The following is a 27,544-nucleotide window of genomic DNA, read 5'->3' as shown; positions in this document are numbered from 1 at the left end:
TAGTGTATGAAGGACTTACGATATTGTTCAAACTCTATTATATGATTCTAAAATTTCTTATATATTACATTATGATTTTCCAAATGAGGTAGTCTTTTATCAAATATATGTAATTTTATAAAATTTATTTACTTTTTATATGACAATTATCCATATGACCTTGTTTAAATAAATGATTTAAGATTGTTATGAAGGTTATGTTGTAAAAGTTATCAACGACGTAACTAAGATGATCTCATATTGTTAAATTTTTACTTTGAAGTATTATACTAACTGCGTATTTAAAAATAAAATTATCTACATTATCTTGTAAACGTACATGTATATATATGTGTGCATGTATGCACAGCAATTATTAGTGTTGTTTAGCTTTTAATTGGAAGCAGTAGTGATATAACTTGTCAAAGAGATGAATGTATTGTTGAATAAATTGAATCAACAATTATTAAGATTGGCAGGAAAATTTTTTCAAACTGGACATATATTAATTGGAAATTACCATCAACATGGAACTTTGACGGAACATATTTCTTTCTCAAAGGATTTTCTATTTCAACAGGTATGTAAAATAAAATATATCTTTGTAATTGCTTTAATTAAATGTTTTTTCTACTACCTATCATAACAGGTAATACTGTAACTCATTCGTTGAATGTATTTTATCATATTACATTGTATCGAGTAATTATCATCATTGTAAATAATATATTACTCTTACGGATACATTTATATTAAAAATAATTTATTTAATCATATATTCTAAACAGCATCAATATCTAATTTACCTTGTGTTAACTTCTTTATGTATGTTATCAGAGAGAAATAAATGTATATAATTAATTTTAAATAGTGATATTATTTTCATTCATAAATATAGCAGTTAACATGAATTAATTTTATTATAATATTACACTAGTCAATTAATTTAACAATATCAGATAAAATATTTTAATAAAATTTCAATATATATATTTATTTTATTTTCAATAAATGATAAATAATAAAACTTTTATTGTATTTTATTTTTATTTGCAAATAATTTGAATAAATAGGTTATTATTATGAACAATTTTATAAGATATGGTTACAATAAATATGTTATATTTACAAATATTTTTTTTATTTAAATTAATTTTATAAAATTTTATTGCTTTGTAAAATTGAAATCAAGTATATTTTATTATCTGGGATTAAGATATCTCTTTCCTTATCCAAAACATTTCCTGGCATAAAAAATAATCTTTGTTAAGTGTTTACATTAGATGGATTAAAACCTTATTTGTGGGTAGGTAAAATTTGATAAAATTTTATTTATATATTGTTTATACGTACTGCACAATCAATTCACATACACATATTTCATTGGATATTTCATTTTATTTTTATTTATAATGTGTATTCCATATTTTATATTTTATTTGTTATTTATGATATAATGTCCACATTAATATAATAAACAATTTCACTGACAATAAATTACTTTATTTATTTTAATTGATATATAAATACATTTCAAATTGATTTATATTTATATTAAAAAATATTTTAGTTATTCGATCCGGTGTCCAGTACATATACATATTTACTTGCTGATATCAATAATAAAGAAGCTATTTTAATCGATCCAGTCATTGAATGGGCCGATCGAGATAAAACAATTATCGAAGAACTCGGTTTGAATTTGAAATATGTTGGTAAGTCGCCATCTTTTTTTTCAGATTCATTTTTTTTCATTCGAATTTATTTAACAAAATCGTTAAATATTTCTCTCTAATTAACGATTATTTCCTTTACAGCGAATACACATATGCACGCAGACCACATTACAGGAACAGGCCGATTAAAATCGTTATTACCAGGTTGCCGATCGATGATCTCCCGCAATAGTGGTGCCGAGGCCGACATTCTCTTGGAGCCACGAGACCGCATCAAATTTGGTAGACATTATCTGGTGGTGATACCCACACCTGGTCATACTGAAGGTGGATAACACAACCATTCTGAAGAATATTTTATTCATCGTTCTCATTAATTTACATGGTCGATTGATTGTATTCAATAGTTACACGTATATACATATATATTACATTTATACTACATACACGCGCGCGCGCGTGGCAATACGTAATTGTTATATATATATATATATTACGATCCATTCAATTCAATAAGTTTTTAAAAAGTGATATTTGAGACAATTTTATACAAGCTTCTTCTACATAATACATTATAATTAATTACGTAAGAGACTTAAGTAATACGAGTATGTACATAACTATATAAATATACCAATCAATCAATACATAGTCGAATGTAAAAGCTATATATATACATATGCAAAGTTGAACGATCGTATAAAATAAATTAAATTATTTTTATATTAAACTTTTACATTAAAATTTTTATGTAGGATGCGTGACGTATGTGTGCGATGAGCAAGGAATCGCTTTCACGGGCGATGCCTTATTAATACGTGGATGTGGAAGAACAGACTTTCAGGTTCGTATGAAAACCTAAAAAAAAAAAAAAAAAAGAAAGAAAGAAACAAACAAAAAAGACTTTTCTTTAGCTAGATATACTTTTATAATATCTAGATTTTTTTTATTTGTTAGGGTGGCTCATCAGAAATATTGTACAAGTCTGTACATGAAAATATATTTACCTTACCATCACATTACAGACTATATCCTGCACATGATTATAATGGTAGGACTGTAACTACTGTAGCTGAAGAAAAAATATTAAATCCTAGATTATCTAAATCATTGAATGAATTTGTAAATATTATGAATAATCTTAATCTTCCATATCCAAAAATGATTGGTAAGATTTATAATATTTAAAGATATTTAATTTATTCCATGACATATTTGTACATTGTTATTTATAAACGTTTTTATATAAGTTTAAGTTGTTAATACAAATACCGTTTCAGACAAAGCTGTACCAGCTAACAAAGTTTGTGGAGTCTTTGAAATTAATAAGAAGAAGGGAAAACAGTGACAAATAACGAGAGATCGTCAAATTTCATCAACTCTTTTCTCATTAAATATGAGATAAGATTGTGTATATATATGTGTGTAAATATATACACACACACACATATATATATATATATATGTCTCTATGCAATGTACAGTTTCCAAGATACTTATAAACTTTCTCAATTAATAATAGATATTTGCAATTTAATGTATAAATATTTGCATATATTCGTAAAAATCATAGATTTGTAACTAGTATAATATTATTTTTACATATTTTAACAATTATATATATATATATATATATATATATATATATATCAAGTTAGCATAATGATAATAGTAATAATAATGAGATTATTATTTAAATGCTTGAATTTTTCTGAAAAAGCAATATAAAAATCTGTTGAACTTATTCTAAATAATTAAATTATATAATTAAATAAAAATAATTTAATTATTATTATGTATTGTTATAAATAAATATTCATATTTCTCCACGTGCACGAAATTAAACCAATTAGAATAAAATATAAAAAGAAAAAGAAATAAGTATTATAAAAGAACTTTATAATATAATACATGAAACAGAAACGTTTAATTCGCGTTTTCTAATTTCGCCAGACAAAAACTACATATTTGGTGAAATTCAAGCGCGTTTACTTTTCCTTCGTTTAATGTACCTGAAAGGATTGTCTGTAATTTCCCATGGGCCCTTGTGTTTTATCCCCGTATAATCGTGGTGGTATCACCCTTTGAACATGTATTCTTTTCAACATTTTGTCATTTCGTTTGACATTATAAACTTAAGATCATTTAAGCAATTAAAAAAACGAAAAAAGAAAGAAAAACAAAACAAAAAAGGAACAAAAAGACGTATTCATCCCAATTTAAAAATCCCTCATTAAAATTCATTAGAACTAAAAAGTTAAGATTGTAAAGAGGTATATCGTTCAGTATTATTATTTTAAGAACGGTCTATGTCACGATATCTACAAATCGTTTGCGAATAATAAGCTTTTTTTTGCAGTTCTCTATGTCTTCCCAAATTGCATACGGTGGAAAGAAAGAGAGAAAGAGAGAGACAAGGAAAGGAAGAACGGGGTTTCTTGTAATCGGGTTGACGAAAAGGCCTCCGCACCTCGTCGAAACTGAAGATGAAAAGACCCCATGGTGTTGGTGCTGTGCTTCTACTGCATAGCTGAGGGTTGAAATCGATACCGTTTCCAGGGTAACCAGTAGGTACGGTGCCCGACACACGAGTGTTGGAACAGGCCAAGGCTATCCACTTATGCATTTTCATGCTGTTCTAAAAAAGGACAAAGAAATCAAAAGATATGTACATACTTATTTCTTTTTCCTTTTTTCTTATTTCTTGTTTTTTATTTATCTTTATTTTTCCTTTTTCTTTCTTTTTTTTTTTTATATTTTTCTTTTTTTATACAGAAATTTCGTTAACCACTACACAAGAAATATATGGTCAATGCAAATTATTATTATCAATTTTATTTCAACGAACATTTCTTTTTGTTTGTCCGTTTTATTGGTAGATATCGAAGTACTTACCCTACCAATGTATTATTGAAAATTTCAATATAACATTCTGATCGTGCTTTCTTTCTTATTATTCGTTTGATATTATTCAAGGCGTGGCATTATATTCCCTAGTTCAAGCTCTCGCTACGATTGTTTGTGAATCGGCTTTGATTGTACCGAAAATCAATATTAGGTCGTAACGATGACTCTATATGGAACGGTATGATAAGCTATGTATAGTAGAATCCTTAGTCTTTAATATAATTTTTTAATTATATTGTTTTTTTGGTTTTCATATTTTACATAAACGATTATGTGACACCATTCGTTTCATAAAAAAAAAAAAAAAAAAAAAAAAATTGATGAGTAAAAATTGACAGAAATCGAAATACAAATTCGTCGAAGATATATGTAGAAGAGATTGGTTTTGAGCACGCGATCATCCTAAAATCGACAATAAAAATGGTAATACTTATAAATTCGAACAATTAATCAAAGTGACAGAGATCGATATACAAATTAATTTATTTTCATGAAAGATATGTAAGACAGTTTGACGTTAATCACATGATCGATCTAAACTCTACTAATAAAAATGGCAATACTTATAAACTTGAACTTCACATAAATGACGGAAATCAAAGTACATAAATTCGTTTAATTTCCATAAAAGCTACATTATATCAGTTTATATCATTATATTGATCACATGATCGTCCAATATGGACAACAATAAAAAATGACGATACCTATAAACTCGTAATAATCAATATGCAGTTATCGAACTTATTGAAATTGAAAGTTTCTGGTTTCTCGTCAGAATTCGTTGTACAAGACGACAAATCCCGACGAAGAAATCGTTCTCATAGAAAATGGATTTCGACGGATACCAATGACGTGACATTTACCGAGGAAAAAAAGAAGAAAGAAAAAAAAAAAATTCTATCGTTATTTTGTCGCGTGCTACAACAGTAGTCTAGTATCTACAGGTTGTTGAGTTCGCCCTCGGCATCGGGGATTTCTCTCTCTCTCTCTCTCTCTCTCTCTCTCTCTCTCTCTCTCTTTCTCTCTTTTCTTCTCTCTCTCTCTCTCTCTCTCTCTCTCTCTCTCTCTCTCTCTCTCTCTCTCTTTCTGTCTTTCTTTCTCTTTCACACTCTCTTTCCTTTCTCGTTTTCCCGCCCGTGTAACCGGCTGGCCCTACTCTTTTTCTCTTTTATACGCTTTTCTCCTATACGCGTACCCACGACTTTGTCCTCCCCCACGTACACTTTCTGAAGATCAATTTACTGCGGCGCACGAGAAACTCCCTTTGTCATCGATTGCCAATGGTCGGGGTTTCTCTACGTCGCGCCGCACCGCGCCGGCAGACGCCTCTCGTTCTAGACGACTTCACGTTCAAACGGGACTCACTCTACTCGTCATTGGAAATATTATCGATATAAGCACAACTTCATTATAACGAGAAATCCTCCAAGAATAGATCGATCGTAGAAACTAAACAATGAGCAATCGTTTCCATTTCCATTGCCTCGTGTCAATTTCGCATTAAATCCCATTCCATTAAATTTTACTCGTACTTCTTCTTCGTAGATTGTTAGAATAACAACTGGATTTTTATATTGCAATTTTTTTTTTCTTATTTAATTTAACCAATTCGACATGTTCGATGACATAAATATGATAATAGTATAAAACAAGTTTATTAAGAGATCATTTATTAAGAAATTTTTATATCATTGAACTTTCCATTTGATAGAATTACGATCGTATTTATATATGAAATTTTGTTATTATTCAATTACAATCATTCGACATATTCAATGGCAAAAATATGAATAGTATTCTAATTGAGTTATTAAAGTTTTACTATCTTGAAAACTAGAGATAGAGATTAGTTTTCAAAGGGATTTGAAAATTCATTTCTTCGCTCCAACAAATTTCTAGTTAACGTTACATCTAAGCGTATTGTCATTGACATGTAAATTTCTTCTCTCTTATTTTACGAATCTTTAATGAAATCATGTAATTTTTAATATCTACGTATGTATAACAAAAATTATTTGAAAAATTAAAAATACGCGATGTATGTAAAGAAAGAAAAGTTTAGCGGGAAAATTGGCGCTCCTTCGGGAAACGTTTAAACCACCAGCTTTCCCGCCACGTTATCGACTGATCAAGGGGCGCATGTGAAAAGCGGTTACTGGCGCGGTCATCGAGCGGTGGCCATTGATTGGCCGAGCCGGTTCAGCGGCACCGCGCCGCGCTGTGACGCCATATTGGATTTCTAGTCAAGCGACCCACCCAACGACAACGGCAGCAACGGCAGCGGCGGTGACGGCGGCAACGGCGGCGGCAACGGTGGTGGCGGCGGTGGTGGTGTGGTGGTAGTGGAGGTGGTCGTGGCGACGGCAAAAGCAGCAGCAGCAGCACCAAGGTAGCTAGCCAAGCAGTCGCGCATTAACACTATTGCCGTGTGCGCTTTCGTATACGGCGCCGGATTTTTCTAATCTCGTATTATTTTACGGAACGTGGGGGACAAGAATATTGGAGAAGGGGATTAGAATATTTTTACCTGACATATAGACAGGTAGAAAGAGAGAGAGAGAGAGAGATAGAGAGATAGAGATAGAGATAGAGAGAGAAGAAAATCAGTCTTCAATTTCCTTTCAAAGGTCGTCACACGTCCATCCATTCGTCGTGAAAGACGGGAGGAGATTCTAAAGCGAAGTACCAGTGTCAGAGAAAGAGACGAAGAAAAAGGAACGAGGTAGAGGCAGGCAGGCAGGCAGGAAGATGAAGGGGATGATGCTGCCCGCGTTCTTGCTGGGCGTCCTCTTGGTCTCTCGCGTTCAGGTGAGTTTACAAACGCGTAAATAAGCAATCGTTATGAGAGACACATTTTTTTCACTTCGAGAGAAAGAGGGAATGAGAGAAAGCCGCAATGACGTTCCACGCGACGTACCTATCCAGATGTATATGTATATATATACGTACATATGTACGTACATATGTATACAAGCAAGGCTGAATATACGATGCTATTCGTTAGAAACATCAATTTTTACATTTCGATTCGATCAAAGACTTCCTTCTATCTTTGCTTAATGTATTGCACTTGGAAAATCTTGCGGCTTAGTTATTTGAAATGAGATATCAATAATAAAGATTCGAGAAGCACAAGCAAGGTTTTCCTATATATTACAAGAAAGGCTTCTTTCATCTTTCTTTTATTACTTTTGTATCTTCGAGAAATTCACAACATGCGAAACAAAAAGTATAATAATTTTTTTATTTTTTAAATATTATCGACGACCAATCAACTCTTTCCTTACTTCACGTTAAGCAAAGATTTATAATGAAGAATGCTGATTGGTTCGTAAAATTCGTCGACAACGATGGCGACTATCGATCGATTCGTTCTCCTTCCTCCTCGTCGTCATAGTACGATTTGACGTTTTCGTTTGCCAAATCTCCTAAAGAAATGTCGCATCACGATGAGAAAGGAAGTTTGCTATGGCTGCCGTCAAACGGGAGCCGCTCTCTCCGATCGATGCACGCGCCGGTGCTCCGTGCTTTAATATGTTCCGAGTACTTTCCAAGTGAACCCGCACCCCCTCCTCCCTTTTCCTTCCCCCTTCTCCTCCCCCTTCCTCGTAACGATCGTCGACTTCTCTTACTCTCTTTCTCTCTTTTACCAATTCTTTTTCTTTCTTACATTTTTCTTACAATTTTATTCAAGAAAACATGAAATGTCAACAAGATTGGTCATTTTGATTGGTCACCTCGTTATATCCTTATCGACGTAGTGATTGGTTCTTTAAAAAATATCTTAGATATACTGACATTAAAGAGAAAAAAACTTTTTAATGTTTTTTATTTCCATCGAATCTGACAGATTTGCTCGAGGAAAAAATGAAATTTTAATGAGACTGATTTTCATTGGTCGCGCCTCGTTATATCCGTATCGATGCAGTGATTGGTTCATTAAAAAGAATATTAGATGTAATGGCATTTTGAAAAAGTCGTTTTAATCCTTCATTATTTTTATCGAATCTAACAGATTTGTTTGATAAAAGAATGAAATGTCAACGAAATTGATTTTGATCGATTGGTACGTTATTCGTATCAATGCGATGATTGGTTCTTTAAAGAAAATGTTGAGTGTAATGGCGTTTTGAAAATTTTTTTTTAATTTTCTCATTTTCATCGAATCTGACAGATTTACTTGATAAAAAAGTGAAATGTCAACGATATTGATTTTTTTTTAGTTGCGTCGTTATATCCGTATCGATTCGATGATTCTTGGAAAAAAGAAAAAAGAAATCATTTAACCTTTTTTATTTCGAATCTGGTACAGAAGAATATCCTTACATTATTCGTCAGCGAAAAATAATCATCCGGGTATAGTTTTTATCAAAAAGGAAAGAACGCATTTCAAGTTACTTGAGCATCTTCTCTCTTTCGTCGTTTTGAATACTGAGAATCATTTTTCTTTTTCTTATTTCTTTTGAATGCGTACGACGACGAAATACGCAACTTTGCGGAGCCGGCGTCTTTCTGCTTTTGCGTAAAACGATGCTTTTATTTTTCACATCATATCTCTCTTTTTTCATTTTTTCTTATTCTTCTCTTTTCATCGTTTCAAATAGTCCGAGTTTCGAGAGAAATCGACTTTCAGGTAGATTATTTGGGGACGGTTGAATAGTGACAAAAGATTCAGATAAATAGAAAGAAAGAAAGAAAGAGAGACGGAAAATGAGTGAAAAAAAAAGAGAAAAGAATGAATGAGTAGAAGAGAGATAGAAAGAGAATAATAATTAGTGAGAGAAAGAAAATGAATGACTGTGTATGAGAGATAGATAGATAGAGATAGATAGATAGAGAGAGAGAGAGAGAGAGAGAGAGAGAGAGAGAGAGAGAGAGAGAGAGAAATGGTTCATGCTTTCGGAAAATTTTCATCTTAAGATTTGAAAATGGTCGAATAGAACTTCTTAACTGGGTTCGAGCTTAAAGACGATTAACGACGTCATTCATGTCGAAGCGGCATAAGCCGCATCAAAAAGTCGTCCTTCGTTTCTTTTTTATTGTTACCTTGTCAGTATTCTTTACGATACGAGACATGATAGAAAGAGAGACAGAGACGAACGACGACGACGACGACGACGACGGTTATGGTCCAGTTGCTCGAAGGAGAAACGTCGTATTCGCGTAGGTGTATATGAACTTTAGTTTTTTCCTCAGTCTCCAATGGTTTTGAAGATAATGTCAAAGAGTTGATATAATTGTATACAGTGTATGCAGGTGCGTTTGTGTAGGTGTGTATATATGTGCGAGTAAGTGAATGTATTTGATACATAAGAAGATTCGATACATAACCTTTTAAAATGGACGTCGATTAGGATTCCAATTAAGATGAAACGTTTTCGGATAAATGGAAAATAAAAATTGATTTCAGTTAAAGGTTAGTTCGATCAACATAAAAGTATTGTCTTTTCTTTTTTTTTTACTCTCTCTCTCTCTCTCTCTCTCTCTCTCTCTCTCTCTCTCTCTCTCTCTCTCTCTTTCTCTTTCTCTTTCTCTTTTTTTCCCCTCGAGTTCCTCGCGTGAATATCCTTTGAATTTGATTTTACTGCCTGGTAGTACTGGCCTCCTTCGTCAATTTTCATCTAACTCAATTACGATAAGTCGATTATAGGGTATTTCAAAGGGTAACTACGAACTTCCTCTTCACAATATTGCTTCGAGAATTTATTAATACATGCCTTACGATATATATATATATATGTCTGTGTATAGATATATAACATATACATATATATATATAGTAAATCGGGAGTTCTAGTACATCGAGAGTAGTAGAATATCAATGAAATATTAACATAAATCTTTTTTGCGAAAATAAATTTCACTTTCCTCTTTTTTCTCTTTCTTGATAATTCGATTCTCAAACAAATTTAATCGTTTAATGTACTGTCGATTCATTGCATGTCACGCACGAATAATGACGCATGGATACATCCTATGTGCGTGCTTCAATAGATGGCATACCGATTACGTTTTCGATGAGTCATATTCATCCATCCACACGTGCAATTCACTTGTTTTTGGACTTTTCTCTTGGGTTATATATATATATATATATATGTATGTGTATATATATATATTTATAAAAGAGATGTATATAACCTGAAAAAATATATATATTTCTTTGACTGGGATGCATCGCGCATTCAACATTATATGGCTTACGTGTTACGTCACGGATTTTACTTCGTCTCGGGAAGTATAAATGTATCACTGCATATACAGTGTATATAGTATATATAGTACACTACAGCTTGTGTACTATATATAGTATTTGTATGCTATAGTATAGTATATTACAGTGTTAGTGTTCTATAGTGATAGTATATTACAGTGTTATCATGCTACAATGTTAGTATACTACAGTATTAGCATACCACAGTACTAGTATACTACAATGTCAGTGTTAATATATTACAGTACTAGCTTACTACAGTGTTAGTATACTATAACGTTAATATACTATAGTACTAGTTTACTTATAATATTAGTATACTACAGTAGAATCTTACTAGAGTAATAATATACAATAGTAGATTTATATATATACTATTTATACAGTGATACATTGTAGAATATATATACGTATATATAGACAAGTACGATGCGGTAAAGATAAGGAAGCGTTTCCAAAAGGGGTTTTATACTTGATTGATTCTCGAGACTTATATAGCACATTCGAAGCCTTACAAACGTTATATTATGTATTCCTAACTTTCTAATCAAATCGAATAAGGATAAAATAGATCTAACGTGAAAATGTTTTGTCTTTTATATTATTCTCGGTACGACTTTATCGACAAAAATCTACAGAATAGACAAGATGAGAGACCATTCTGAGAATATTGATTTCGTTTTAAAAGCACATTTTTAGCATTTCGATTTCTCGTAATACGTCGTTTAATCTAACCTCTTTTAAGGGATGATCGAAATAAAAAATATCTGGAACTACGGTAAAATGACGTGGCAATATTGAAACTAATGAAATTTTTAAAATGTCTCGCGCTATTTCTATTTTAACATTCTCATACCTTAATGTGACGCCAATATAATAATAAGTAACAACAGGAAAAGCAGTAATAGTATGTACCAGTTACAGTAGTGTAGTAATATTAGTACCACGATTATGCAAACTTCTCGCGTACGATAGACGTCGAGGGCTTCTGTAATAAGTTAAACTCGCACGTGTAAATTATAATATAGTTGCTAACTGTCATTGAACGGTCTCATATTGTTGTACGATAGATCGACAATGTTCTCATGAATAATATAAAATCATTTCGTAGAATAAAGAAAAAAATACGATATGCAAAGTACGTCACAAATGTTTCGCGATTGGTAATCTTATAAATCACGATCATAATCTTGCCCATGTATAATTATATATTTTTACGTTTCTTTTTATTTATTTCTTTTTTTTTTTTCTTTTTTTTTTTCTTCGAATATTCTCGTTAAATGGTCTTGATCAACGTAACACGATATGCCAGATGCTTGCAAGAGGGAGGTCACTCGTTTGAAGAGATATCGAAGTAGAGTAATCGAATATTTTATATTATCGAGCGTCTCTTCATTTTCTGTTTTTTTTTTCTCTCTTTTTTTTTCGCCCCTTTTTATAACCTCGACGAATTATTTTCTTCCATAATTGAAGAGTCTTCGATATTTATCATTTTCATTCGAGAGAAGAATGATCGAAAAGCGATTAACCTCTTTTCTTTCTTTCTCTCTCACTATTTCTCTTTCTATCTCTCTCTTGCTCTTTTATAGAAGTTCTGAGCTCGCATTGCTCGTATAAATCGCATTGTTCGGTCGAGCATGAAGCTCTCTCGGCGTCCATATGCCATCAAAATATAAACCTTACATGCAAGTTATTGGCTTGGACGTTATCGGTATGTATCGGGTATGCGATACGAGAAAGGAAAGGATCGAGAACTATGGCGAATATATAGTTTGAACGTTCAAATCCCAAGCATTCCAAGCACTCCTTCATTTTTCATTTTTTTTCTTCCCTTTTCAATTTTTTTCTTGGTTTTTTTTTTGTTAGTTTATCGTTTCTATTAACAGTAATTATTCGACAATATAATGATTGCAGAAGAGATATCTTACTCGTTAATTGTATTATTATATGTAGATTCTCAATATAAGATTTAAATTCTAGAATTTTTTTGTATCTTCCTTCTTTTTCTTTCTTTTTTTCTCTTTTAAGTACATGCTCCACATATTTTCTTCTTCGCGATCACTATTAGTGCCATGATATCTTTTGGCTGTTTCTATGAATTTGTTAACATTGCAGAAACAGTGGTTTACTTCCGCATGCTCGCCTTTCTCAAATCTATTTAAATAATTATTATAAAAAAAAAATACAGTATCGAGATCTCTAATTATCGTAATTATTGAAATAAGTTATATTTGTAATATAATATGTATCTTCTTACTCGTGAATATTTAAGTAAAATTTTATAAAAATTCTCACATTTATTTGCATAAAATTTGTTTCGTTTTTTAATAATTAACGTAGCTTTTTTTTTCGAAGATATTTAAGAACGAAGAAACAAGAAAATATTTCAGTCTAACATTTCTAATACCTGTTCTCGAAACTCTCGAAGAAGAATTACGATAGTTAGACACTGCGGATCGACCAGGTGTTAAGTGGCAACAATTCACGGACTCCATTTTGAAACCACCTTGATTTCGAATCCTTCTATTTTTAACGTCCATATTAGACAGACAACTTGTCTAACGTTCGTAAGCGATATAACCATGAACATAACACATACTTCCTTGGAAATAAAAACCAACAGAATAAAAAATCCAATTTTAAATTTCTGTGCATAACGGATTATCATTTTCTCGTCAAATTTCGTACGTAATAATCTAATATATATACAAATCAATGAAGATAAGATAAGAACATATATTTCTCGAAAAATATATAAGCGATTTATTGAGTTCTCTTTAAATAAGGATATATACCATGTGCAGGTGTGTGCATACGTGTTTGTGGTGGCATAATTTATTAATAATAAACGAAAGCAGCATGTCTCTCGTAAAATATGTATGGTGACATGGCGGAATCAATAAAGAAACTCTTATATTGCGAAGTGATCCACACACAGTAGTAGTATATTCACTTTCATTTTGTTTTCTGCTACATAGTATGAGACAACTGTGGTAACAAAAATGATAAATGATATACGTAGATACCTATATGAAATGTACATATGTGTACGTATATATGCTGTCACTATCGACCTGTTTTTCTAGAATGAAAAGCAACTATACAATTGTAGACTCAGAATCTGAATCAATGCTACTACATCCTATTACATTCTAATACATACACACTCGTTCATACACGTTCTTCTTCTTCGTCTTCATTTCCTGCCTATGATTACGTATGTACTACATTCGCCTCGATCTCGAGGAAAGATGACCGCGTTAAACGAAAATCGAGAAATCCGAACAAACTTGCCGAAAATTTTATTTTTCATCGTGGCTATGACAGCATGTGTTAGAAGTTGCTTTAAGGTTGCGGTCAGATACGCCATAAACGCATTAGGTTAAATCCATTTAGATGGGAATCTTATATAAAACATCGTATAATCGGCTTTATAATGGGGCTGCCACCAATGATGTGCAAGTTGCAAATGAAAGCTACATTCGAAATATAGAACGATCGATTTATGATACGTACATATATCAAGGATATTTTTGAATCCAACGTTTATAAATCATTGATAATGTATAAAAAAGAAAATATTATCGATCGTTCCATAAAAGTATAAGCCATTTTTATTATTTTTATCCTCGACACCAATTAGTTGCTCAACGAGTATAATGTTCTTTTATTTTTTTCATGATTTCATTAATGTCACTCGTCCTTTTTATTATTATTACAATTTTATTAATTTTTTAATTATTCTCACGATCTTATTAAAGTTAGTCATCTCTTTTTATCATTCATATACACGAAATCAATTTGTTGCTTCACGAGTATAATATTTTCTTATTATTTTCATGATTCCATGAATCGCTTTTTTTTTTATTATTTATATACTCGATACCAATTTGTTACTTAACGAGTATAATATGTTCAACTATCGAGAATTTAATAATTTCTTTTAAGAGGTTAAAAAATGTAATAATAAAGTCGTTTTCGTTGATATTTGCAGGCTGTATCGGAGAGGTTGGAATTGGCACCAGCTGGAGGAAGATCTGAACCGCAAGTGAGTTATTTATAAGCTTATTTTTAAGCTTTACCTAGGAAACAACACTTTGATTGTCAAGGTAGAGAAGAATTTCGATATTACCTATCGTTCCGTTCCGTTAGAAAACGATTCTCTTCGCCTGGTATCATTCACATTCGGGATTTCAATCCGAGCGTGAAAAATCGATGGATTGACGTTATTTCTTGATTCGTTGGCTCGCTATGTAATAATCGATAATTTGCGTTAAATATTGTATACAAAAATATAACTACCTTATCTATTTTAAAGACAACTTAGAGTTCAGTTCATCGATATTTAAGGTTCTTTCCAAATTTTCTTATGCCTTTGTCTAATCCCTATATTGAAAAACTTTCGTTTCCAAGAGAGGGGGCGAGGTCATGGAAGTGAACTTTTTAATTTAAAAATAAATATATATATATATATAATTTAATAACAGCTTTCTGTTCTTTTTTTCCATAATAAAAAGATAATATCAATGGTGATTTTGAATAGTTGAATTCGCAATTGAAAAACATTTTTTCGTTTGGTAAATTTTGTAATTAAGAAAAAAGAAGTCGATCGCGCTGCGGTCGAAATATTCTTTTCTATGAAACGTTTTTGTTATTGTTGTTGTTTTAATTCATCTTATCTGGGTAAAACGTTATATCTCAAGTCCAATCTTCATTTTCCTTAAAGGTTGCAACGCTATGCGAAGTTGGCGAGGTTTACCTGGCACAACACATGGGCGAACAAGGTAGATGGGTGTCGTCGACCGATAAGAAGAGTTGTATGACGGACAAACTCGAGATTTTAGAATATTGTAAGAAGGTAAGAGACTGAGATCAATACAAAGAACCACATCTAAACATTCAACTTTCCATTCCACATGAAAAAGAAGTCTATTGAAATTATGAAATCAATGTTAAACGTTAACTTTATTTAACTTCGGAATTAATTTATAACATCATTAATTAAGTCCGGAAATTAATTCATGATAACTTTGAAATTAATTTCAAGATAGATCAAATGCAAAATGTAATTTAAAAATGATGAAAGATTGAATCAAGTGAAGTTGATGAAATGACAATTTTCACTTCTAAGACGAATTCAAGATATCATTTCATAAAATCATCTTCAAAATCGTTAAAAAAAAAAAAAAGAGAGAGAGAGAGAAATAATATAAAATAAAATAAGTTGCAAATCTTCAATCTAAAAATAACAAAATAAATTAGGACACAATATGAGTAACATAAAAAATCTGTTTAAAAAAAGACATGTTCATTGAAATTTGCAAATCAATTTTAATGATTAACTTTACCTAACTTTGAAATCAATTTAAAAATAGACAAATTGAAAAATGCAATTTAGAAATCAAAATAATAAATCAAAACCAGAAGGTAACACGAAGAAGAAGAAGAAAAAGAAAAAAAAGAAAGAAAGAAAGTAAGGTGGTAAAAGGAGATCGTTTAAATCAGCCGACACCGACGACACGTCATTATTCTCAGCAGAGTCTCGTAGCAAGCTCGTTGAAGCCTAGTGGGTACTTTCAATTCGGGAGTAGAAACGCTATAGAAACATACACGGTTCCCAGCTTCTCTGGCTCGTTTGGGAAGGAGTAAAAGGCGGTAGAGTTGAAATAGAAGAGTATGCCTGCTACCTTCTCTTTCTCTTTCTTTCTTTCTTTCTTTCTCTCTTTCTCTTTCTTCCTTCCTAACTCCCTCCCTTACATACACCTTGTCCATCTCTCTTGAAAGTTATTTGCAAGTATTCTCTCCTCTCTCTCTCTTTCTCTCTCTCTCTCTCTCTCTCCCCATTTTTTCTTTCCAAAAAAGTAAAAAAAAAAAGAAAAAGAGTGTAGAAACGAATATAGAGCAGGTATGTCGAACTCGAATACTTCACGAGCTAGCTAGCTAGTATCATGCTAGCAAGACTTAGGGTAAAAAGAAAGAAAAAGAAAGAAAGAGAGAGAGAAAGAGAGAGAAAGAGAAAAAGAAAAAGGAGAAGAAAACACGAACAACACAATGACACCAACGTGTAAAATAAGTAACGATCGTCGAAAGAAAGACATACATAGATATGGTTGGTGGTGTGGTGAAGATGATGGTAGTGGTGTGGTGTGGTGGTTGGTGGTAGTGTGCTAGTGGTGGTGCTGCTACTGCTGCTGCTGCTGTTAGTGGTTTACTGTTGTACGTGTTGTATGCACGCCTCTTTTGCTCGTGGCAGCCTCATTTCACTCGCGATACAACCTCGATTCACCCACGCCCGTTCCTCTGACTTGCAACACACTAGACCGCAAGAGCGCTTGCGCTTCTAAAGAGCGCACGGTTTGGCATTCCACCTTCTACAAGCCAAACTATTCTACCCTATGTTTAACTTCATCCTACTATAGTTTATATGAAAAAATGATTAATGTGTATCATGTTCAAAATATGATACTTTAAGAATTTCATCGGATTAATATTGAATGTTATTAGCATTTATAGCTTAATTATGCTATATTTCTTTTCCTTTTTTTTTTTTTAATATCAATTTAAAGATTTTTCATGATAAATATTAAAAATTGTTTTAGTTTATTTTAGATTTTGATATTAATAATACTTTCGAGGTTTCATTGCATAAATATTAGATATTATCAGCATTTATAAGCTATTTATTTTTATTTATTTATTTATTTATTTATTTATTTATTTATTTATTTATTTATTCTTTGTTATGAATTCCAAGCTAATTCTTGATAAACATTGAACATTATTTTAGTTTGTCTTGAGTTCTGATTTAACGGATTTCAAAGAGAATAAATGATGAAGAATCTGGTTTATGTATGTTAAGGATAGATGATAGAGATCATCCTGTTTGAATATTTATGATATTTAATTGAAACCTAATTTTGTAGGCATATCCAAAGAGAGACATCACTAACATCGTCGAGTCGTCGCATTATGTCAGAGTCAGTGGATGGTGTAAGCCTGGAAGAACTAAATGTAAATTGTCGAGATGGGTTAAACCTTATAGATGTCTGGGTAAGTATTAGAAAACTGACAATAGATAATAATAATTAAAAATTAATTAAAAGATCATAATTTTGTAAAAATTATTTCAAAGAAATTACTGATATTTATTCAGAAATTTTTAGATTGATTCATTCAATTATCTCGTTGAGATTGATCAATTTCGTTGATATTGATCATTTTATTAAATATTATTTATTATATAATTTCTCAGAGGGTCCCTTCCAAAGTGATGCACTTCTTGTACCAGAGGGATGTCTTTTCGATCATCTACATAATCAGACCAAATGTTGGGAATCGCACAGGTAAATGATGTTATTATTAATATTATACACACACATGTATAATATCTCCTCTATATCTGTTATCCTTATTACGTCTATTCCAAAATCTTTATAATTCTTTTTTTTTTTTCCTTTTTCTTTTCTCCTACTTTAGGTGGAACGCAACAGCCGCTGATACCTGCAGAGAACGTAACATGAATCTAAGGAGTTTTGCTATGTTACTACCATGCGGGATATCGCTCTTCTCTGGTGTCGAGTTCGTATGCTGTCCGAAACGCCTGAAAGGTACGTAACGTACGTAACATTCTAACATCATAATATCATTCTTCTCTCATTGTCGTTGAAATAACGACTGAATTTATCCGATGACAATATCCTCATTACGTCATTATTTTCACGCGAGAGATCATTTTCATACATTCTTTAACTATTTTCCGTTCTATTCTATAATTGGATAGAGATAAATCTTTGGTTTTTTCTTTTCTTTTCCTCTCTCCTTCCCCCTCCCCCCCCCCATCTCACTCTCACATGATAATCAGGACTCTAAAAATAATTAGCCTTTGTTAGAAAAGAATGCCCCTGTGAATCAAAGGAATAAATCTTTTTATACCTTTTTTTAATGGACACGCCTGTGAAGGTATCAGAAACAGTGAAGTAAGAGAAGAAAAAGAAGAAAGAGAAAGAAAGAAAGTGAGAGAGTGAGAGAGAGAGAGAGAGAGAGAGAGAGAGAGAGAGAGAGAGAGAGAGAGAGAGAATTATAAAAAGCAGTCAAATGTGAAGGATTGAAAAAGAAAATGTGTTAAATACACGCAGGATCATTCTCTTTTTACTCGACATTTTCAATCGTTTTCTTTTCTTTCTTTCATTTCCCTAATATTCTATTCCTTCTTCTCTTTCTCTTTCTCTTTCTCTCTTTTCTTTCTCTCTCTTAACACCCTTCCTTCATCCTTTCTTTGTCTTCTTTCACTTCTCCCTATGTATTATGTCTCCTTCTGTCTCTCTCATCCTCGCTTACTCTCACTGATTACATATAGCGCGCGCGCGCGCGCGTGCACGTGCACGCAACCCCTCTTTTCCACCCTTCCTTCATCCTCCCCCCACTATCGTCGTATGCTCGCTCGAGTAATCAATAACGACCGCGCGTCATTCTCGACGACGACGACTACGCATCATGTTGCTATAGTTTTTCGTGTCGCAACTATATTCTTTCTCTTTTCTCTCTTTTTTTCTCTTTTTTTTTCCTTTCTTTTCTCCCTTTTTTCACATTTGTTTCATGAAATAAATATATGTTGATTTTATATTTATGAAAAATATTATATTTTATTTCTAAATTATTTCTCAGTTTTAAATTAGTGTTTTTTTTTTGTTTCTAAATTATATCTATGTGTTTGTATGTGTCTATATATACGTACAGACATATATATATATATATATATATATATATATATATCTTTCTCTCAGTTGAATAAGAGTTTTATATTTCTTAATTATCTCTCAATTAAATAAAAGTTTTAAATTTACATTTTATTCTTCAGGACAATTTCTTTTTTCTATTCATCTAATGAAATAAGTTTGTTTTTCAAATGTACTTTTTAAGAATATTATTTCATTTATGAATTATTTTTCTACTTATTTTCTAATGTTAATTTAATTTTTTTTTTTTTCCAAATGAAATTGATTCTTTATAACTTAATTAATTTAATTACTTTATTTACTTTTAAATTTATTTAATTGTTTCATTGCATCCAACAAAAATTTATATAATTTGAAACTTGCAATACAAAATTTGTGTTAACTTTTATAATATAATAAGTGAAATTTGAAACAAAATTACACTAATAATTATATTAGTATAATTATACTATACTATGTATAATTTACATCAACTTTTGAGATATATATTAATCATGGTACTTTTGTTTCTAAAGAAATCAAATAAAATTTTTTAAATACAAACATAAATTTTTAAAATAGAAATATATTTATTAAAATTATATTTTATTTACAAATTATCTTTCAATTTATTTTCTTATATCAATTCGTTATAAAGTAATTTTCCTTTTTTTTTTTTTTTTTTTTAGAATGAAATAAAAGCGAGTATGGATAAATAATGATAAAACAAAAGAACCAGAGCATGATCGTTTCAAAAATTGCAAGATATTCTTATTATTGACGATTTATTTTCATCATTAATTAAATAGAAACTTTGCGTTTATGTTTGATACTCTTGAAACATTTTTTTAAGATTTCGAATAGTTCCAATATCTCGTGTCTTGACCAAAAGTACACTTAAGAATACTGCCAGCCCATACACTTATTGCACGTGTCTGCCATGCGACCCAGATAAAAGAACAGCATCGTGGGTATAACCAGAAGAGAAGGCTTTTGTCTGGCTTTGCAGAAGTCGAGAGAAGTCAGCTCATCAGAGAGCATCTATTCTCGGAGAATAGAACATCTCGAGAACCTAGTTAGTCAAGATGCTAGTCCTCTCTAACATAACAGGGAAAAATTAGAGCCTCTGGAATGGAAGAGCTATGTGCCTAAGATTGAGAAAGAAAGAAAGAAAGAAAGAGAGAAAGAGTAGCCAGAAGCAGACATTCTCTCTGTTGTTATTTATTTCCTAGATTCTCTCTTCCTCTTTTTCTTCTTCTTTGTAAGAAGCAACCCTTTGCAAACTATTCTATTTTTCTTTCTTCGTGTTGATTAACATAAATATTACGGGCATATATATATCGTCCTTTCTTTCTATCATTTTCATTTCAAATTACAAATAAAATAAATATTGAAATGCTTCAAATTTGTTGAAACATTTATTATTTTCTTTTTTTATTCTAATATATATATATATATATATATATATATATTTTTCTATTCTATTATTCAAAACAAATGTCTTGTTTTATTACAGAAACTATAAAGGTCAAGAAACCAATCGATTTACCGATTCCAAAAGGAATTGACGATGATCTCGACGAGGACGAAGATGATCTCGATGACGAAGATGATCTCGATGGTGAAGCCGATGACGATAATGATTCTGAAAGCGATCTCGACGATGTATTCAGTGATCAACCTGACGATGAGGAGAGTGACGAGGAATATCTAGACGATTATGATACAACTACGAGGTAGGCATATGATTTCAATGAAAAATTATTTATTCTCTCTTTTTCTTTTTTTTTTGTTTTACATCGTTTATCGAAATTATTAACTTTAAAATCTATAACAGCCGACCGTCCACAATATTCTCAACGACTGAGAAAATTAAACAAGAAGCAACGGCAATGCCTTTACCACTTAGTAGCAGCACGCAACAACCATCTCAATCGCAAGGTACACCGGATCCATACTTGACTCATTTTGATCCACGATCGGAACATCAAAGTTACAAACAAGCGCAGATGAGACTCGAGGAAGTACACAAAGAAAAAGTAACAAAAGTAAGCAAAAGCATTTTTGATAAAGTTTACATTTCAAATGAAATGCACGTTAATAAGTGCAACATAGTATGTACCTTTGTATGTACATATTATTTGGGCAAAAAATATTATAGCCCGGAACATTGGTGTCGCAATCTTTGTGCTACAACGTTTTCAGGTGATGAAGGATTGGAGTGACCTAGAAGAAAGGTATCAAGATATAAGAGCTCATGATCCAGTTGCTGCTGATGCTTTCAAACGATGGATGACGGCACGATTCCAAGAAACTGTTGCAGCCTTGGAAGAAAGTGGAGCTGCGGAGAAACATCAGCTCAGTGCGATGCATCAACAACGAGTGCAAGTATGCGTTGTTAAAATATATTAATAAAATACATGTGTGGATTTATATATTTATTATATGAATCGTTTAAAATATATTTTCATACGTAATTGTTAGGAAGCTGTTAAGCAGAGAAATGAAGAAGCTATGTCCTGTTACACTGCTGCTTTGAACGAAACTCCACCAAATGTGAGTTCGTTAAATTTATTATTTTATCATAGGTCGTTCTTTTATCATTTGTTCCCAAACATTTATGTTCTATTTTATATTCTATTTCTTAGACCCATCGTATTCAAAAGTGTTTACAAAAGTTGCTCAGAGCTCTTCACAAGGACCGACACCATACGATTGCTCATTACAAGCATTTACTTGACAGCAGTTTGGAACAAGCCCAACGTGAAAAACCTGCGACACTGGAACATCTGGCAGAAATTGATAGAATCACAAATCAAAGCTTATTGATGTTAGAACGGTAACGTATTGATAATTTATTTATACACAATTAAATGTTCTCAATTTTTATTATATTTATTCGTTGCAAGTGTATTATTTTTTTGTTGATATTTTATTTATTTTTTTTTTCTTTTTTTTTTTCATCGACCTTCAGATATCCTGATCTGAGTGCAAAAATCGGGCGTCTAATGGATGACTATGTTTTGGCGCTTCGCAGTAAGGATGAAACACCAGGTTTATTGTTAGCAATGACTCGAGAAGCAGAAGCAGCTATTTTAGACAAGTATCAAGCGGACGTGGCTAGCAAACAAGAAGGTATATAAAAAATTTCTTCTATAACATCGCTCTTCTTTGGAAGATTATGAATTTTTTTATTAAAATAAAAATGAAATGTATATATGTACGTTATTTGTATATAGAAAAAGAACATCAAAAGCAATTAGAACGTGCACGCAAGGAACAACGTAAGGTTGAACGTGGTGAATTACGTACGGAACAAGAACAACACGAAGAGAATGATTCAGTGAATGACAATAAGTATTCTTCTCAGCAGTCTGAACAGCCGGCACCCGTTGCAACGCTGCATAATGAAGGAGTGGTTAGAGCAGCACACAGTATGACTCATGATGTCTCACATTCTGAACCGGTTAGAACAGTTATACAGTTACATTAGAACCATTAATAATATTAACTCAGTAGTAGTTTGCTTTTTACATATTTTATTATTTACAGTTAAAAAAATAAATAATAATGCTGGAGTCTGTAGAATTTTCTGTTGAATTTTTTATTTAATTTTTTAATAATATTAACTAGTAGCTCGCTATTTGTTTATTTTATTATTTATAGTCAAGAAAACAGTATTGCAAAAGTATTAATGTCTTTTTCCTTTAATTGTTATAGATATAACAAGTATGATGATGATGGCATAACAATGTTAATAATGTATTATCATTTTACGCAGGGTTACTCAGTAAGACGTGAACTATATCACAAGGAGAGCCGATCAGTTTACTTTACGCTAGCATTTGCTGGAATCGCACTTATGGCAGCTGCAATTGTAGCTGTTGCTGTATTCAAAAGACGTAATGCGAGAAGCCCACACAGCCAGGTACGTTAATACGCGCATATTTATAAAATTAATTACCAACGTGAACTAAATAATATGAATAATTAAAATGTTGAATAGGGTTTCATTGAAGTTGATCAAGCTGCTACACCCGAAGAACGACATGTAGCCAACATGCAAATAAATGGCTATGAAAATCCAACATATAAATATTTCGAGGTGAAGGAATAATTTAATCAATTTAATCGGAACATCATTCGCTTTAAAAGCTGGTCTCGAGTAGTCTTTTCCATATTATTATCTCCGTTTACAAATGTCATTATTATTTTCGTTATAATTTTGATTTAATTCTAACAAGCATGAGGTACTTTCGAAGAATCCGATTATTTATGCGCTTACAACATTGTGCTTGCACAGCTAAAATACTCATTAATCTGAAACTAGCTGTCATAAATCGTAATAGGCAGTGATGTTAATTCACATAATGTATAGCACAATAATATATATGTTGGTGGACCCATCAATGGTGTTATATGAAATGGTAAATTATAATTAAGAACTTATTACGCGGGGAATTAATACTATGACAGTGTGTCGAACCACGAAAACTATCTAGATAAGTATACTCGATTCAGTGTATCCATATAATGATACGGTTTTAAATGTATGTGCCATATGAAAAAATGGATGTCAGATATTAGATGCCTATCTCTTCGAAAGTTCCTCCTGCTTTTATTGTTTTTATTTTGCCATCATTAATATCGAAGAGAAACTCAGGAAGGGGCATTGCTCATGATAAAGAGTTCACATTAGTTCTATCATCTTGATGTTCCTTCAATTTTATTAACTTATTAACTTTTCATCTGAAAGGATTGCGAAAAGTACCCGATTGAAAAGAAATCCTATATCTATTTACTGTTACAACAATAGATCTTAATCATCACGAGAGGCAACACATCTTTTCCGTAATCAATTATGCATTTGGTAACGTGCATCTGATCGTGCACTAACTTCTATATTTTTTCGCTCTGATATTTTTAGAGATAGAGAATGGCAATAAGATTCTACGATTCAGTCCTTTTGAATAATACTAATACTAATAATAATAATAATAATAATAATAATAATAATAATAAAATAATAATAATAATAATAAAATAATAATAATAATAAAATAATAATAAAATAAAATAATAATAATAATAATAATAATAATAATAATAATAATAAATATATATCAGTATCTCAAAGTCGTAGCAATTCCGCATTGGGTGATATAAGCTTCGATTAAAATTAATCGCTTATGATTGTGCAAGAGTTACATGTACGCTACAGAGAAACTCTCAAAATATCAGAACATCAATCGATGCACATAAAAAGTTCGTGATATTTTTTTCTTCGTCCCCGTTCGATTCCCACTGCCTGGTTTTTTAGTGAATCTTTCTGTACTTAACGTTTACTTAGTCTATAAAAGAGAAAAAGTAATACTTAAGAGATTGAATCACTAACGTATTTAATGATAACGAGAAATAAGATATTCTATCATTCCACACGAAAGTCGAGTACTTTTTTCGGGAGGCCGTCGCTTCGTTGGTTGCACGGAAAATATTCGATAGTTTCGTTCGACGTCGCCGAGGGCTTCTCTTGTTTTTTCTTTTAAACGAGTCTAAGCATCGAAGACGTTACGTCGATACTGTCGAATAAGAGGAACAGTTTACCGGAGTTTTCTGAGTGGCTTTAATACCTCTGACTAAGGCTTGAAAAAGAGACGGCTGTTAAAGCAAGAATATTCCTTTCTGTTTTCGAATTGTTCATACAATAACTAATATCTTAGGGTATTATTAATTATATTATATGATGATAATATATATTACACGTTTAATGCTTATATATTTGTACATGGTCAAAAGGGGGTAGCCCGCACTTTAGCCAGGGTCGCGTGGGAAACTTTAATTTTAATTCCTTTTTAATGCACTCTATTAAACGCTCTTGAGTTAAATAATTTTTTTTCTCTTTTTTTTTTCCTTTTTTTTTTTTTTTTTTTTTTTTTTTTAATAGAGTAGTGTGATCCCATATATAATTTTATTCATTCGAAACAATTGTATATTTATCTAATTAGTTAAATGTCTACTATTTTTATATAAGCAAATGCAAATATCGTTTGAAAGAAAAGATAATACAATCGATTGTTATGTGTTTCATCCACAGATATTATTTTTTATTAGACCGATCATCTTGAGATAATTATCGGCGAGATTATCGGAATTATTGATAAAAATATTAATTTTGCATAGAATTTATTTCTATTTACGAGACAATAGCTACATCGAGATAACTCGAATCTGCTTTGATGTCTAAAAGACGAGAGAAGAATTTGCAAAGTTAATATTTATGAAAATCAGAAATAACTTGATCTTCGCTGTAATACTTAAGATGATTGTTCTCAAACGTACATTAAGTACATTATATATATACATATATATAAGTTTATTTTATTGTATTTTTACACATGTTTTTTGAAATAATTTAAACGATTTATTGCATGCTAAAATCGTTGAAAATCGAAAAAGAAATCTTTTAAGCGCACTCAGAGCAGCTGCCTTCCTACCTTAAATATTATAAATTTTGTTTATCTCGCGCAACTCCGGTCGAAGGGTGAGCAAATAAAATACACACAGATACACATACATACATTGCTGAATGTTACAAATATTTTAGATATATTAAGACGATAACAATTACCACGTGAGTGTATTACAAATACTACAAATACTACAAATAGCATCAGTGAATTAATGATAATATAGAAATATATATATAAATATATATATATATATATATATATACATATGTATGTATGCGGACGTGTGGTCGATTTCACGCGCATAAGCGCGTAAGTTTGCCAGAGATGTGTGAGTGATATATAGATTATATATATATGTATATACACCATGCATATACATGTATACATATAAAATTAATATACATTGTGTACCTATAGCAAGTAGTCTTTAAAGTATTGAAACATCGTATATAAACCTGACTCGATGAACATTCGCAGATAGTGACGATCACAAATTTAACAAATACGATTTGTTAAATATGATTTTTAATTATATTTATATAGTTGCATTGTTCTTCACATTTTATTTTATTGAAGATAAATTTAAGTGATGCATCATTAAATTGTTTAGTTAATCTATCGTTAGTTTTATTGTAAGTTGATGTTACAAATAGTAATATAATTGAAATATAAATATCAGTATTAGCAATCGGAGCATATCAGTTTGGCAAATTAATTTTATAGTTATTGGTATGTACTTCATAATACTGCGAATCTGCATCGAGTTATCCTATATAAGTTTAAGAATTGATTTTTGTAAAGAGGTGATAAGTACATATATCAAGATAATTGACTTAGCTTAAATGCCATGTGAGATGTGAGGGAAAGGAAGAAAATATACGTCCTTTAAATAGCAGTTCGGATTAGAAGTTAAAGGAAGAGAATAATAATGGAGCTAGACTTTATTTTTACAATTTTTTCAGTTTTTCTCGTACAGTGTGTATCAATCTGTAATCATGATCCTGTATTATATCAGTATATAATGCGCAGTGTGACACTCGTATAAAACAATATACATATGCAGAAATTGCTTCTGCTAATACTCCTAGCTTTCCTAAAACTCTATCTTTCTCTAATAAGAAGTGCACCAAGTTTCAAAACCATACACTTTAAATGCCAAAACATTTAAATAAATGCTCCTTCAAGGTCGTTGCTGTGGCTCGTAAGATGATTGTACAGGATAGTGGATTATTAGATAAAGTTAATGGATATATCACAGTCAAAAAGTCTATTGCCTATGGATCGTTTTTGCTTGTGATTTTTATTTTTATCAATGTTGAGATAAAACTAAGGAATACACATATTTGTCTTTAAGTTTTGAAGGATAGTATAAAGAAAAAAGAAAGAAAGAAAGCACTTTAAAAAAAAAAAAAAAAAAAACAAAGTAACTGTTAAAAATAATGATTTTCTTATGAGTTCTTAGTATACAGTATATACTAAGATCTGCGCATCCATCCAAGCTAACCTTAAACCGATAAAAATAACGGATAAATGAGAATACATAATATTAGAATATCACTCTTATATAGAATCATTATAATT

General features: G+C 31.2%; 2 protein-coding genes and 1 long non-coding RNA gene across 9 annotated transcripts; 2 read left to right on the top strand and 1 right to left on the bottom strand.

The window, feature by feature from the left end:
* The first annotated feature begins 14 nt into the window (after positions 1–14).
* On the top strand, positions 15–3,268 carry LOC122635175 (persulfide dioxygenase ETHE1, mitochondrial). Its single transcript, XM_043825075.1, has 6 exons — positions 15–559; positions 1,550–1,694; positions 1,797–1,982; positions 2,411–2,499; positions 2,613–2,823; positions 2,936–3,268. Exons 1-6 carry the CDS (start codon positions 410–412, stop codon positions 3,001–3,003), a joined length of 849 nt encoding a protein of 282 aa, XP_043681010.1. The 5' UTR covers positions 15–409; the 3' UTR covers positions 3,004–3,268.
* A 22-nt stretch (positions 3,269–3,290) lies between these two features.
* Positions 3,291–5,989, bottom strand: LOC122635178. Its single transcript, XR_006328582.1, has 3 exons — positions 5,761–5,989; positions 4,551–4,728; positions 3,291–4,293 (listed from the first exon to the last, which is right to left on the bottom strand). It is a non-coding gene; the product is annotated as an uncharacterized LOC122635178 (long non-coding RNA).
* An 828-nt stretch (positions 5,990–6,817) lies between these two features.
* Positions 6,818–24,758, top strand: LOC122635168 (amyloid-beta-like protein). Of its 7 annotated transcripts, none has more exons than XM_043825054.1 (16): positions 6,818–6,954; positions 7,193–7,373; positions 14,774–14,827; positions 15,506–15,637; positions 17,703–17,829; positions 18,032–18,122; positions 18,256–18,386; positions 21,010–21,229; positions 21,331–21,541; positions 21,699–21,881; positions 21,978–22,049; positions 22,142–22,332; positions 22,468–22,628; positions 22,733–22,959; positions 23,275–23,421; positions 23,500–24,758. In XM_043825054.1, exons 2-16 carry the CDS (start codon positions 7,314–7,316, stop codon positions 23,608–23,610), a joined length of 2,118 nt encoding a protein of 705 aa, XP_043680989.1. In that variant the 5' UTR covers positions 6,818–6,954; positions 7,193–7,313; the 3' UTR covers positions 23,611–24,758. The 7 variants fall into 7 exon arrangements, with proteins under 7 accessions (XP_043680989.1, XP_043680991.1, XP_043680992.1 ...); XM_043825056.1 differs by lacking the exon at positions 6,818–6,954 and adding an exon at positions 6,961–7,107 and having other exon boundaries at positions 21,708–21,881; XM_043825057.1 differs by lacking the exon at positions 6,818–6,954 and adding an exon at positions 6,961–7,107 and having other exon boundaries at positions 22,531–22,628.
* The last annotated feature ends 2,786 nt before the right edge of the window (positions 24,759–27,544 follow it).

This window comes from Vespula pensylvanica, chromosome 17 (genome assembly GCF_014466175.1).
Source record: "Vespula pensylvanica isolate Volc-1 chromosome 17, ASM1446617v1, whole genome shotgun sequence".
Taxonomy (NCBI): Eukaryota; Metazoa; Arthropoda; class Insecta; order Hymenoptera; family Vespidae; genus Vespula; species Vespula pensylvanica.
The sequence above is the reverse complement of the archived record's forward strand: the minus strand, read 5'-3'. Positions and strand labels throughout refer to the sequence as shown.

Bases quoted from the DNA above. Each gene is read 5' to 3' on its own strand.
- LOC122635175 (XM_043825075.1), top strand. From the start codon at position 410: ATGAATGTATTGTTGAATAAATTGAATCAACAATTATTAAGATTGGCA. The intron at 1,983-2,410 runs GTGGATAACACA...ATTTTTATGTAG, and splicing joins CACACCTGGTCATACTGAAG to GATGCGTGACGTATGTGTGC. The intron at 2,500-2,612 runs GTTCGTATGAAA...TTTATTTGTTAG, and splicing joins GTGGAAGAACAGACTTTCAG to GGTGGCTCATCAGAAATATT.
- LOC122635168 (XM_043825054.1), top strand. From the start codon at position 7,314: ATGAAGGGGATGATGCTGCCCGCGTTCTTGCTGGGCGTCCTCTTGGTC. The intron at 22,050-22,141 runs GTGAGTTCGTTA...TCTATTTCTTAG, and splicing joins TGAACGAAACTCCACCAAAT to ACCCATCGTATTCAAAAGTG. The intron at 22,629-22,732 runs GTATATAAAAAA...ATTTGTATATAG, and splicing joins CGTGGCTAGCAAACAAGAAG to AAAAAGAACATCAAAAGCAA.